General features: G+C 39.1%; 1 protein-coding gene across 3 annotated transcripts in view; it reads left to right on the top strand.

Moving 5' to 3' along the window:
• Nucleotides 1-7469, top strand: part of Ppt1 (Palmitoyl-protein thioesterase 1) — a 54560-nt gene extending 47091 nt beyond the window's left edge. For 2 of the 3 annotated variants that reach the window (XM_076199738.1, XM_076199735.1), the window contains exon 7: nucleotides 1744-6099. In XM_076199738.1, the coding sequence (XP_076055853.1) occupies nucleotides 1744-1869 (126 nt within the window). In that variant the 3' untranslated portion in view covers nucleotides 1870-6099. Of the gene's footprint in view, nucleotides 1-1743; nucleotides 6100-6762 lie in introns of those variants that run through there. The other variant, XR_012967213.1, reaches the window with a different exon arrangement.
• Nucleotides 7470-14303: the final 6834 nt, after the last annotated feature.

Here is a 14303-nt window from a genome sequence, read left to right on the forward strand (position 1 = left end):
CAATAGATATAGGTTGACAATCTATTGTGATCATTTCAGCAATATATTTGTGTACCTCTTTTGCTGGAGCACTGTTGATGTCCCAAATCTTTTTGTACTGGAGAGTAGCTTCAAGAGTTGGCTGTTGAGATACCTATTTTGCACTTGAACAGCCTGTTTGACTTTGACTAGAAGTTGAAGTTGAAATTTTTAGCTTTTTGGTAGGTGGAACATTTAAGAATGAGGCAAGTGTTGGGTTTGATTCAGCTGTTTTTTTCTGCTCCAATTCGGCATTTCCAAACTCATCAGGATGTTTATGTTGAAGATGCTTTCTAATATTTGTTGTTGTTTGGGTTTGCCTGTTTATTCCTCCTCTGCTTAATATTGTATTACAGAAATTACAGGATACTTTTGAAGAATCATCTTTGCATACTGTCACTAGATTCCATATAACACTTTGCTTTGACTTGCTAATTCTGGCAATTCTAATTGTAATTTAATAAATTTATCACAATATTGACTATCTGAAAAATGCAAGTTCAAATATTAAATATAAATAAATAATTACAATAAATAAATATTAAGAATGAGATCGAAAAGGGTAATAGGATAATAGCCATCAGCTAGCTCTCTTCTCTTCTTACATAAGACGCAAATGATTCCACAACCACATGGCGTGAAAGACACCCTTTACTTTATATATTTATATAATTATTTATTTGTTTCATGAATGAAAGTAATTTAACTTAAATTTTCTCTCAAGGTATCGGTATCAGTATTTATTTTTCAATACCGATACCGATATACCAATACCTTCCATTTTACCGATACTGATATATACCGATACCGATAGCTTGAAAATAAACCGATATTTACCGATACCGAAGCTTCGGTACATCACTAGTAAATAGAATTGAGGGTAGTAATTACCAAATACTGTAACTGTGAATTTACAGGATAAGGAGGACTCACAGTACCACATCTGCATGTAGGAAAATCCTCAGTTTCATAGGACATGGACTGTCTAGAAAGCCCCAAATTCCCCTCTGGTTTCTTACCAGGGAGAAGGCTGTCCACTGTAGTGTGGTAGGTTGCAACAAACTAACAGAACTATTATTTTGTTTCTTTATATCCAAAACTTATGAACTTAACTAAAGATAAATATATAAGATAATATATAAATAAAGAAAAAATATTTGTGTGTATTCTATACAATATATTAAAAAAAAAAAATCTTTGAGAGGATTAAAGCTGATTTCTTTTTGAATCTAAAGAATCAAACTAGATGGAAAACCGAGAGTAACATACTCCTATAAAGCAGATAAATGTAACTCCATGTTTCTTTTTCTCCCCGTGCATGGGGGGACGGAGAGGGGGGTTGCCAATCTAATGAAGCGGCCTTGCTGTGGATGTGCTGTGACTTGCAACACTGCCTCTGACCCAGGGCAGTGGACAAGGTGCAGGGATGATCCGTCATCTAGGAGGTGCTAAGATATGAGGGAGGGTGGAGGGGAGTGGAGTGTATTTAGGGATGGATTGGGTGGAAATGATTTTATGCCTTTTTCTTTTTGGCTACCTCCCTTGAAAGGGGGAAAAAGCCTTGGTATATGTATGTATGTATATTTCTTTTTCCTATACTCCTTAGTTGTGCTGGGTTGTGGTTGACCTATTTTTTTTTTTTTCTCTCTCTACATTAAATAATAGCTTGAAGACAAATCCATGTTTCCACTGAATCAAACCATTAAATTCTGTTATCCTTTACAGGATCGTCTTGGTCTCCAAAAGATGGAAGGGGAAGGGAAACTGCATTTTATTGCCTATGATGATGATCATCAACGGTTTAATGAAAAATGGTTTATGACTGAGATTGTTGACAAATATGTGGCATAAAATTTTTTAGATAGTTGTATTACTACCTATTTCTGTTTTGGAAACACTAACAGTGACACTTTCACAGCTGATAGCACAGTATAAATCAGCAGTTAACAGGTTGCTTAAAGAATTTCAGTCATTTATGTATTTACCTAGTTGTATTTTATGGGACAGGAGCTATACTTGTTGTGACCCATATTTGTGCTATACTTTATGTGATATTAATCAGTATTTCACTATAAAGGAGGAGTACTAGAAGAAGCTGGGAGAGGAGTGGGAGGGAGTGAAGGATAGAGTGGAACTAGGAGTGGAGGAGGAATGTAAATCAGCAGTTAATGGGTTGCTTAAAGAATTTCAGTCATTTATGTGGGATAAATCAGTGAGTGATGGGATGAGGAAGCAAAGAAGGCTGTAAAAGAGAAGAAGTGAGCACCACAGATTGGTTACAAAGTAGGACAAGGGAATCATATGAAAGGTACAAAGAAAGAAAAGAGAAGTACAGCATAAGATAAAGGAGGCAAAGAAGAGAGCAAATGTGAAATGGGGTAAGAGTATGACAAGATTTTGAAAGTAATAAAAAGATGTTTTGGAAAGAAATAAAGAGGGTAAGAGGAGACGAATGAAGTAGAGAAGAAAAGGTAAAAGGTGCAGATGGAGAGATGATAATGGAAGAGAAGGCAGTAAAAGGAAGATGGGCAGAGTATTTTAGGGAGTTACTAAACATGAAGGAGGATAGGGAGGGAAAGATAATTGCAGTGAGAAGGGCTAAGAAAATGACTGTGATGAGGGAGAAATAAGGAAAGATGAAGTGAAGGGAGTTGTTAAGATGAGGACAGCAGATAAAGCACCTGGGTTGGATAGATGTCATGCAAAATGTCTGAAAAAAGGAGGTACATTGATGGTGGACTGGCTGGTGAGGTTATTTAATGTTTGTTCAAGAGAGGGTAGAGTGCCAGAGGAGTGCCTGTATAGCTCCACTACAAGGGAAAAGGGGACAAGTGTGAGTGTAGTAGTTTCAGAGGGATCAGCTTGTTAAGTGTAGTAGGGAAGGCTTATGGGAGGGTCTTGATTGAGAGGATTAGGAGAGGAACAGAGGGAGTAATTGGTGAGGAACAGTGTGGGTTTAGGATAGGTAGGGGCTGTGTAGATCAGATTTTTGTGGTAAAACAGATATCTGAGAAAGCTATAGGAAAAGATAAGGATGTTTTTTGGGCTTTTATGGATCTGGAAAAGGTATATGACAGGGTAGACAGGAAGGCACTGTAGAAAGTATTGCAGATATATGGGATAAGAGGAAAGCTTTTAAGAGCTGTCAAGAGTTTTTATGACAGTAGTAGAGCTTGTGTTAGGATTAAAAATGGAGGGAGTAAGTAGTTTGAGGTAAAGGTGGGACTTCATCAGGGATGTGTTATGTCACCCTGGCTGTTCAATTTATACATGGATGGTGTGGTACGAGAGTTAAATGCAAGGGTACTGGGTCAGAGATTGGAAATGGTTAAAAAAAAATGGAGAAAAGTGGGAGATAAGCGAGTTGTTATTTGTTGATGACACTGTACTTTTAGCAGGATCAGAAGAGGGATTGAGGAAGTTAGTGACAGTTTGGGAAGGTGTGCGAAAGAAGGAAGCTGAAGATAAATGTGGGTAAAAGTAAGGTGATGAAATGTAAAAGGTGAGAAAGTGGCAGCAGACTGGAAGTAAGTATTAAGGGAGAGAGACTGGAGGAAATGGATAGTTTTAGATAGTTGGGTGCGAATGTGGCAGGAAAGGGAAGGGTGGAGGTGGTAGAATGTAGATTGAGAGAAGCGAGTAAATGCCTTGGAGGATTAAAAACTGTAATGAGAAATAGACATTTGGGAATGGATGGTAAGAAGAGATAGTATGAAGGAGTGATTGTGCCAACAGCACTGAACAGAGCAGAAACATGAAACATAAGAAAGGAGGAGTTTGAATGTGTATGAGATGAGGTGCGTGAGAAGTATGATAGGGGTTACTAGGCTGGATAGGGTGAGAAATGAGAAGGTGAGGAAGAGAAGGAGGGTGGAAAGGGAGTTGGGAGATAGGGTTGATGAAAAAGTATTGGGATGGTTTTGGACACATGGAAAGAATGTGTGAAGAAAGACTAATAAAAGAGGTGTGGAAGGAGTGAACATGAGGGGTCGACCTAGGATGAGATGGATGGATGGGGTAAAAGGGGCATTAAGAAAGAGGGGAATATCTATTGAGGAAGGACAGGAGATGACAGAAGATAGGGGTGAATAGAGAATGGTTGTGTATATATGATGCTGTGATGCATAAGGGTTGTGGGTGAGGGAGTATGTGTGAGAGATAAATTGACACAGCCCGAAGGGACTTCTCCTTTTCTTCTCCTTTTCTGCATGAGGGGATAGAGAGGGGGGGGGGGGGTCACTGATTTAATGAAGTGGCCTTACTATGGATGTGTTGTGTCTTGCGACACTGCTTCTGACCCAGGGCAGTGGACAAGATGCAGGGATGACCCATCATCTGGGAGGTGCAAGGATAAGAGGGAGGGAGTGGATTATGTTGGGGATGGAATGGGTGGGAGTGTTTTTTATGCATGTTTTTTGGCTACCTCCCTTGTACAGGGGGAAAAAGCCTTTGGTGTATGTATGTATGTACTATATTATTTGGTTTAATGTCACAAAATCACTCTCTCAGAGAAGGCTTGGATGGTGCTTCCCCATGGAGGACTTTTTTAAAGTTGGGAATTAAATGTAATATACCCTTACTCCACATCCAGGTATAGTGAAGATGTGTTAATTTGAGCCTTTGGGCATGCCCCCAGGAGGCTGCACTGGTGCCAGATCACTCCGCAATATAATAATAGGGGCTCACTACCTCTCTCTATATATATATATATGTTTAAGTAGCACAGCAAGATATTTTCCTTAAATCACAGTGAATTATATGCAACAGCAAATTGGGCTTTCATGAGTTTTTGATGAAGATTTTCAAGTCTTCTGAAGATATCTCTAGCATGGAGAAGCAAAGAAAAAACTAAATTACTAGTAGAAGTCAGCTAATGGGTGGAACAAGTAACAAGGGAGGTAGCCAAAGTCTAAGGCATAAATCCACTCCCACCCATATATTTTGGCTTATTTTCATTAGTGGTTTCTGGTGTCCATGCGAGTGCTTGTGTGAGTGGCAGTAAAGTTATTCTATTTGCCTTTTCTTGAGAAAAAAAAAATATATATATAACCTCTTTTGCAATGACCTGCACATGTCAATCTGTCTTACTGTTAGTCTGTACATTATCTATTCATGGAATGTATACATATTCATCATATGATTGCATAGTGTTATGAATGGCTTGGGATTTGAGGGAAAGACAATGATGTACTGCTTATGTCAAGGACACTTGTGGTCAACCACCCCTGGGTGGCAGTGTTGCATGACAGATGTTGCCAAGTCAAATGGAAAGTTTGCAGTCATTGTCTTTCTCAAATTCCAAGCCATTCATAACACCATGCAGTTGTATTAAATATAAATATATATATACCATAAATAGTTAACAGACTAACAGTGAGACAGATTGCCATGTACAAATCATCACTAGATGTGTAAACAGTGGGGTCCTTTGGCCATGCCTAAGAGCTCAAGTTAGGTTACTTGGACTATAGTAATGCTAAACTGCACAGCCAGTGAGAATCCCACTAGTATTCCACTTAACCATGAGTGCTTGGGTGGTTTGGGTATATAGAAAGAATGAAGAAAGACTAGGAAAACACAAATTTAACACACAGACACAACACAAATTTAACACACAACATTCCAGAGAGCTACAGTCTATCTAGAGAACACAGCATGGGGAATGTTGTGCATGTTGACATTGAGTTGTATATGTTTACAGTCCTCTATTTCATACCACCTTAACCACTTCAGTATGAGTCAAATTCTTGCGCACAGCCATATGAACGATGCATCACACTACTCGCTTTATAGTATATAAAGTCACTGCTGTATTACTTGTTCTCTTTTACTCTGAGTAATAATAAACACAAAAAGTGATCAAACCAGTTCACAAAATCCAGAGGTAACTCATGTACAACTACAAAAAAAATATGTATAATCAAGATGGTGACACAGACATCCTTGTGTACCCACTCGTGCCTCATGACACCTATGTAGGCATCATCGTACCAAAGTGGTTAAACTGCTACTGGTTGTAAGTGAATGTCATATAACTGTACAGTAATTGTAGTGAAACTTTTTTTATTGACAATTTAATAATCGTACATGCACCACAAAACCCTTTCCTCTTTATAAAGGGGAAGATGGCATTAATGAAATTATACTTAGGTCAAGAAAGTGCCTTCTTTAGACTATGGGACCATGAGATGACAAGTTTCTTCTAACCCCTTCCTTACTAGTGATATTCTTATTGTTGCCAAGATATTTAATGCATATCCAAGTACTCCTCGGTATAATACATATATACATACATACCTAAAGATCTATTCCCCCTGATATTATGGTGGCGTAGGGGCTAAAATTCAGATTAGCAATATTTTGTTATGGGATATACTAGGAAAAGGCTAGAATACATGAAATGACAGGGGTATATATTGGATTGGGAGCAGGGTAGAACAGACCAACCTGAGGCGTTTTGATTTTGTTATCAGAACAGATATAATTGAAGCAATCATGAGCCTTAAGCACTGGAAATGAAAATAAGGAGTAGACCAACTAAAAGCTGGTTGGATGGGATGAGTGGTCAGGACGTTAAACAAGGAAAAATGTACATGTATGACAGAGTGATTTGAAAAAGAATAGTAGTTTCAGGGGGATCAGTTTTTTTAGTGTAGTTGGGAAGGCTTTTAGGAGGGTTTTGATTGAGAGGATTAGGAGAGGAACAGGGAGTAATTGGTGAGGAACAGTGTGGGTTTAGGACAGGTAAAGGCATGGATCAGATTTTTCTGGTAAAGCATATATGTGAGAAAGGTGGGACTTTGGCAGGGATGTGTTATGTCACCTTGGCTGTTCAATTTACACATGGATGGGGTGGTGGGAGTGGGCGAGGGAGTATGTGTGAATGATATTTTGATGCAGCCCAAAGGGATTTCGTCTCCATCTTCTCTTTTTCTGCATAAGGGGATGGAGAGGGGGAGTCACAGATAAAATGAAGCAGTCTTGCTGTAGGTGTGTCTTGCTACATTGCTTCTGACCCAGGACAATATATGAGATAAAGGGGTTACCCATCATCCAGGAGGAGCCAAGAGAAGAGGGAGGGAAGGGTGGTGAATGGGAGTGGAGTCTGTGGGAATGAACTGGGTGGGAGTGGATTTATGCCTTGTAAGGGGGAAATAGCCATTGGTATATGTATGTATCTTTATTAGTGCATGTATTTACTCTATTTTATTTTTCATAATTTAAAGAAGGAAGGCGTGAAAGAATGAGTGTCACATAAATAAGAATCCTTAGTATTTCTCTCTCTAATGCCTACCTTGTTTTGTGGGAAATAATATATAGTTGTTGTGTTGTTTCATATAAAGGAGCAGCAGAAATTTAGATGAACATGTTTACTGGAATTTGTGATTCAAGATGTAATTTCTTTATTGTATTATTTTTAGGTTAGTGTTGTTAATAAAAGTTATCCAATATTGGCAGTTTTCTTGAACTTTTAAAACACAACAGTATCCAGTCGGCAGGTTGACACATGACCATAAGTTTCCATTCAGAAGAGACCAAGACAAATGATTGAGTAGTATGTGAACAGTACATTTAAAGTACGAGTTCAGCTCATAAAAAATAATTTGCCAATTTTTGAACAGATATCTATCTGTATACCAATAGGCTTCTTCCCCTTTGTAAAGGAGGTAGCCAGCCAAAACATACACCCATCACCTATTTGTTTCCCGTCTATCTTAGCTCCTTGTGGTTGAAGGGTCATCCCTGGCCCCTACTGCCCAGGTCATAATCAGTGCAGCAAGCAGCAAGGCACAGCAGGACTCCACTATTTCATTTACATGATGACCCTCCCTTTATCCTCTCATACACACACACATATACACCAAAGGCCCTTTTCCTCTTACAAAGGACTTACCCAAGTCAAACCACATCGTAAACAAATAAAACCCAAACAACCATCCCCCCATTTCAGCACTTTGTGGATGAGGGGTTGCCCCATCCACCACCACACTGCCTGGATCAAAAGCTATGTAGCTAGGCACTGCTCTTCTGTAGCAGGATCTCATAGCCAGAGCTGGTTTAAACCCTACTGATTTATTGTATGCCAACCCCCTTCCTCATCTGCTCAAAATAAATTATGAGCTCCCTTATACCTTCATCCATTCACTCTCCCTTCATTTCCATCTTTTGCTCTTTCTCTTCTCCACCTGACAGTCATTCCATATGCATCCAGAACCCCCACTTGCCCTCATCCATACATCTTATCAATCTTCCTCCCAAGTTCATCCGATCAACTTCTACTTTCCACACTCTCTCTACTATTCTTTTCTCATGAAATCTTTCTATATACCCAAATCACTTCAACACTGTTCTGCCTTGGGTGGGTCCCTTCCTACTCCTTTTCCCTGCCCACCTCCATATTTCTCATTCTGTCCATTCTTTTAACACCTGTCATATTTCCCAAGGACTTCATCTTAAAAATATTCAGTCTATTCCTCGCTACCTCCATTATCTTCCAAATCTGCTGATACAGGATAGGAATAAAATTTTATTTGTGAATAAAACAAAAATGTGAGGTCATTGTGTCCCACAGATCACAGTTTAAATAGTATCTCAAGTAATCTTTTCAACAAATGTGATGTGAAGTATAGTAAAATATATATAAAAAAAAAATGGTTAAAGGTTATCCTTTTCCTTTGATTAGATCTAAATCATTAGTATGAAATAGATCATGAATTGTTTGTAACCAATTTATGTAAACTACATACCAAGGTTTTCATCCCCCTTATAAAGGAAGTAGCCAGTCAAGGCACACACCCACTCCCATCCACCACCCTTGTTTCCCGGCCTTTCTTGGCTTCTCATGGATAAAGGGTCATACCTGTCTCTTGCCCACTGACCAGGTCAGAAGCCATGCAGCTAGACACAACACAGCCACAGCAGGGCCACTTCACTTACAGTGACCCTCCCTCCTCTCATTATTTATTCACCGACTTAATTATTTACATTCATATACCAATGACTTTTTCCCTATACAAGGGAGGTAGCCAAAGTTAAAGGCATAAATCCACTCCCAGCCATTTCATCCCCACAGACTCCACTCCCATTCACCACCCCTCCCTCCCTTTTCTCGGCTCCTCCTGGATGATAGGTCATCTCTGCACCTTGCCCACTGCCCTGGGTCAGAAGCAATGTAGCAAGACACAGCACATCCATAGCAAGGCCACTTCATTTAATTGGTGACCCCCTTTCTCTCTCCCCTCTTACAGAAAAAGAGAAGAGAGGGAGAAATCCCTTTAGGCTGTGTCAAAATATCATTCACACATACTCCCTCATCCTCAACCCACTCCCTTCCATGCATCACAGCATCATCCATACACAACCATTCTCCTCTTACCCTGATCTTCTGTCTTCTCCCTTCAACAGATATTCCCCTCTTTTCCAATGCCTCTTTTACTCCATCCATCTCATCCTTGGTTGTCCCCTCGTGTTCACTCTCCTCACCTCTGCCTTCCACACCTCTTTTACCAATCTTTCCTCTCTCATTCTTTCCATGTGTCCAAACCATCCCAATACTCTTTCATCAACCCTATTTCCCAACTCCCTTTTCACAGCTGCTCTCCTCCTCACCTGTCTCATACTCTCATTAAAAGGTAGCCACCAAGTTTAGGTACAACTTTGCATTTTCTCTTTTGTAATGTTACTTTCAATAAAACTGTTTTAATCAAGTATTTTATCTCAAAAGTACTATCCGAGGGACTTTTTGACAAAAATATTTGTAGTCTGCTAATTAGTGTGACGGGTTAGTTGCCTATCAAACGAAGAAGCAAGTCAGAATGGTTTTATTGGACTTACACAGGACTTGTATACAAAACATGAAGCTCAGCCGGGAGTGTGGTCAGCCAATCAGAAGCTCATGTGTGGGTTGAGTGAGTTTGCGAGCTTCTAGTGAGTAGTGTCTTCATTAGGCAATTGCTACTTCTACGTATGCAAGGAGTTTGTATGTGAGCAGGGATCTGGTTGGCTGACTGCAGTGTGGTCCCATACTGAGGGACGATTGGCTGGATGCAGTGCAGGCCCATGGCAAGGCCTTGCAATACACCCCCTTCAAGTGAGGTGTTGACACGGTCAAGGGACCAGGCAGCCTGCCTTTGAGAGCTGAACTGGAGGAGGATCATTGGCTTGTAAGCATGTTGGCTTCAGGCGATCTGTCGATATCCAGTTGTCTGCGCACTTAATTCTCATGTGAAATGCCTTGTCCTTCCTTTAAATCACTTCAAAGGAGCTACTCCAGGGTCACCACTGTGACTGGTTAGGTTTCTACTAAACAACGAAGTTGGAATGGTTTTATTGGGTTTCACAGGGCTTATATATAAAACATGAAGCTCAGCCAGGAGCACAGTCGACCAATCAGAAACTTGCTCATGAATCGAGCGAGTTTGCAAGCTTCTAGTGAACAGCATCTGCGGGAGGCAATTGCTACTTCCACATCCGCAAGGAGTTTGTACGTGAGTAGGGATCTGGTTGGCTGACTGCTATGTGGGCCCATGCTGAGGAATGATTAGCTGGTTGCAGTGCAGGCCCATGCTGAGGCCTTATTAGCATTCTAAAACACAACATAAGTGCCATCTTTCGGTATTAGTTCCAATGATGTCATGGTTTGTGTACAAACTCAAGCATCCTGTAGCAAAACAGGATATTCAGAGATATTGAGAGTCTTCATCATCTTTTGAGGGTAGTCTCGTCTTCCTAAATAACCCTGACAATGGCTATGATATGCAGAGAGATGGCATAGTTATGGGTTATAATTTTGAATTGGAATACAGTAACTCTCTGAGGAAGTTTTTATATTGGTACATCATTTGTGCTTACCTGTTGGTTCTGCAATGCTGTCTGGGCACTCAAAAATGCAAGGATAGTATATGTGAAGCATTCAATATTTTTGCAGTGTGCTCCTACACAAAATACTGCATCATGTTCACACTACACCTGCTGGATGTATCAAGTTTTGTAAACAATATATATATATATATATATATATATATATATATATATACAGGTAAACGTCGACTTACGATGGCCGCGACTTACGATTGTTCGACTTTACGATGACGACGACGACGACGACGATATGATAATTTAACCCCTTCCATACGGTGCCGCACACGTAGGCGTCATGAGGAGCAAGTGGATTCGCGACGCTGCCATATCGGCGTCTTGATTATATTCATTGTAGTCGCCCCTGTGTTTTTACATTCTCTCAAATGTGCCTTGAATCCCATTCTCTGTGGTTTTCAAAATTCGCGGGTGAAAGAGAGAACGATCGATATAAGCGGTGACTATATTTTATGATGCGAGTATTATTACGTCACGTCGTATGGCTGGCATTGGCTGCTGCCCGCGAGATTTAAGTTCCGTACTGAAAATACATATTATAGTGTTTGAATATGGTAAAAAGGATAAAAATAATTAAATAAACTACTGTACATGTTTAATAGGCTATATTCAGTATCTCTGGTGGTTAATATACAGGTAGGCTAGGTACAGTGACCACGGAACAGTGATACACAAATTGGGGATCGACTTACGATGAAATCGTCTTACGATGGCTCTATCGAAACCTAATGCCATCGTAAGTCGACGTTTACCTGTATATATATATATATATATATATATATATATATAATATATATATATATATATATATATATACATATATATATATATATATATATATATATATATATATATTTTTTTTAATCTCATCCCAAGTGTGCCAGTTAAAAGGTTAATTATGGTGTTTTGTTACTACTAGATAAAACTAATTATTCTTCACATGGCAAGTTTAATACATTACACTGGTCAAAAAAGAATTTGTCCCAAGAGAGAGGGCACCTTTTTTCCAGGCATTTCCGCAATTAAATCCAAAAACATTCCAAAAAATGTTATATCACCCATAGTTTTTTGTGTTCCAGTACACTTATCTTTTTCTGTTCTGATCATCATTGTATTTCCAAGAAAATTTCCTCACTTGAGGATGGTCTGCTATTCTGCAATGGTGTCCAGTCTTTATGGAAGACCTTGATCATGACTAACACAAATGATTATGAGTCTCATGCAGCTAATATGAAGGAAACATTTAGAGTATGAAGCTTTGATTACAAAAAACAAGACAAAAAAAAGTATGAGGAATTCAAATGGAATATCTCTGTTAACCAAAGGTAGTGGCATTTTTACTTGGAGTGCTGATGGTCACACAAAGATTTTTTATGCTTTCTTTGTGAGTAGGACAGTCAGAAAAAAGAAAAGACCACTATATAAAGAAAATGTAGCCAAAATGATAATTGGTTTCATGAGAAGAATGTCATTGATACTCCACTTACTGATCCTGAGAAAAATTATCTGTCTTTGTATATCAAGCTAAGGTCAATGAAGAAGTTTGTCAAAGGTAAGGATAAAACCGGCAAGGGATTCAAACATTTGAGAAATATATTTCCCACAGTAAGTGACACCAAAATCAAAGAAGGTACTTTTGTTGAACTACAGATTAGGGAAGTGATTTTTGCATTTATTCCTATACCACACCCCCTTATTTAGCCAGTTACTAAACTTTGATAATAGTGAACACATAAAATTGAAATTAAGTTCCAGTAAAGGTCTAATAAAAGAAAATTGCATTTTCATATATTATTTAGTCAGTATTGTTTCTCTGAATTTAGAAAAAAAATTCTGCCATTTAGAAAATCAAAGTTAAACTGTTTGTGTCTGTCTGTACAAGAATATGGTTTTAAGTAATTTGGATTGCACAATTATTAATGGCATTGATGACACCATCAATGCATCGGCTTCATTACAACACCCTTTCTAATTAGCCTATTTTCTGTCTTGTTTTGTTTTTTCCCTTTTGTTATATCTATTTTATGTAATTTCTTTGTGAAGGATAGATTAGAGGTAGTAATGGGAGTGTTTCAAGGAGGGAGTGACAAGGTGTGTAAAGATGGTATGTGGAACAAGGAGGATGGGAGGGAACAGAAGGAAAGGTAGAAAGCGGTGGGATAGAGTAAAGAAGGTCATAGAAGAGAAGTAAGCATATGTACTGGTTGCAAAGTAGGATGAGAGAAACATATGAGGTGCAAAGAAAAAAAGAGAAGCAAAACAAAAGATATAGGAAACAAAAAATGTGAACAGACGTAAAATGGGGGAGGAGTATGACAAAATTTTGAATGTAATAAAAAGATTTTTTGGAAAGACATTAAGAAAGGGGAGGTGAGTCAAGTAGAGAAGAAAAGGTACAAGGTGTAGATGGATATATTTATGGAAGAGGAGAGAAGTGGAAGAGGAGCAGAGCATTTTAGAAAACTGCTGAATATGGAGAAGGATAGGGAGAGAAATGGTAGCAATGGGAGGTGCTAAGAAAATGACAGTGATGGGAGAGGAAAATGGAGAAATAAAAATACGAGGTGCTAGTAATTTTGAAAATAATGAGAGCAGGTAAAGCATGTGGGTTAGATGGTTTTCATGTGGAGTGTTTGAAGAAGGGAGGTATAGTAATAGTGGACTGGCTAGTGAGGAGGTTTAATGTATGTCTGAGGGAGGGTTGAGTGTCAGAGGACTGGAGGAGTGCCTGTATAGTTCTTCTTTACAAGGGAAATGGTGACATGCAAGTGCAGTAATTTCAGGGGGATCAGTTTGTTGAGTGTAGTTGGGAAGGCATATGGTTGGGTTGTAAATGAGGATTAGGAGAGGAACAGGGAGTAACTCATGAGAAACAGTGTGGGTTTAGGAAAGGTAGGGGTTGTGTGGATCAGATTTTTGTGTTAAGACAGATATGTAAAAAAGCTTTAGGGAAAGGTAGATGTTTTTGGGCCTTTATGTATTTGGAAAAGGCTTATGACAGGGTAGACAGGGAGGCACTGTGAGAAGGTTTGTGGATATATAGGATTGGGGGAAAGCTGTTAAGGCCAGTCAAGAATTTTTACAATAGTAGAGCCTGTATTAGAATTGAAAATGGAGAGAGTAAGTGGTTTCAAATAAAGGTGGCACTGTGACAGGGGTGTCATGTTGCCATGACTGTTCAATATATACATGGATGGGGTGGTGTGGGAGGTAAAGGGCAGGGGACTGGAGATGGTTAAAGAAAATGGAGAAAAGTGGGAGGTGAGGCAAGGTCAGAGGAGGGATTAAAGAAGTTAGTAATAGAGTTTGAGAGGGTATGTGATAGAGAAATTGAAGGTAAATGTGGGTAAAAGTAAAGTGATGAGATGTACAAGGGTAGAGGATGGCAGTAAGTTAGAAATAATTTTTTA

The sequence above is a fragment of the Oratosquilla oratoria genome, chromosome 16 (genome assembly GCF_046742065.1).
Source record: "Oratosquilla oratoria isolate Oo_2021 chromosome 16, ASM4674206v1, whole genome shotgun sequence".
NCBI lineage: Eukaryota > Metazoa > Arthropoda > Malacostraca > Stomatopoda > Squillidae > Oratosquilla > Oratosquilla oratoria.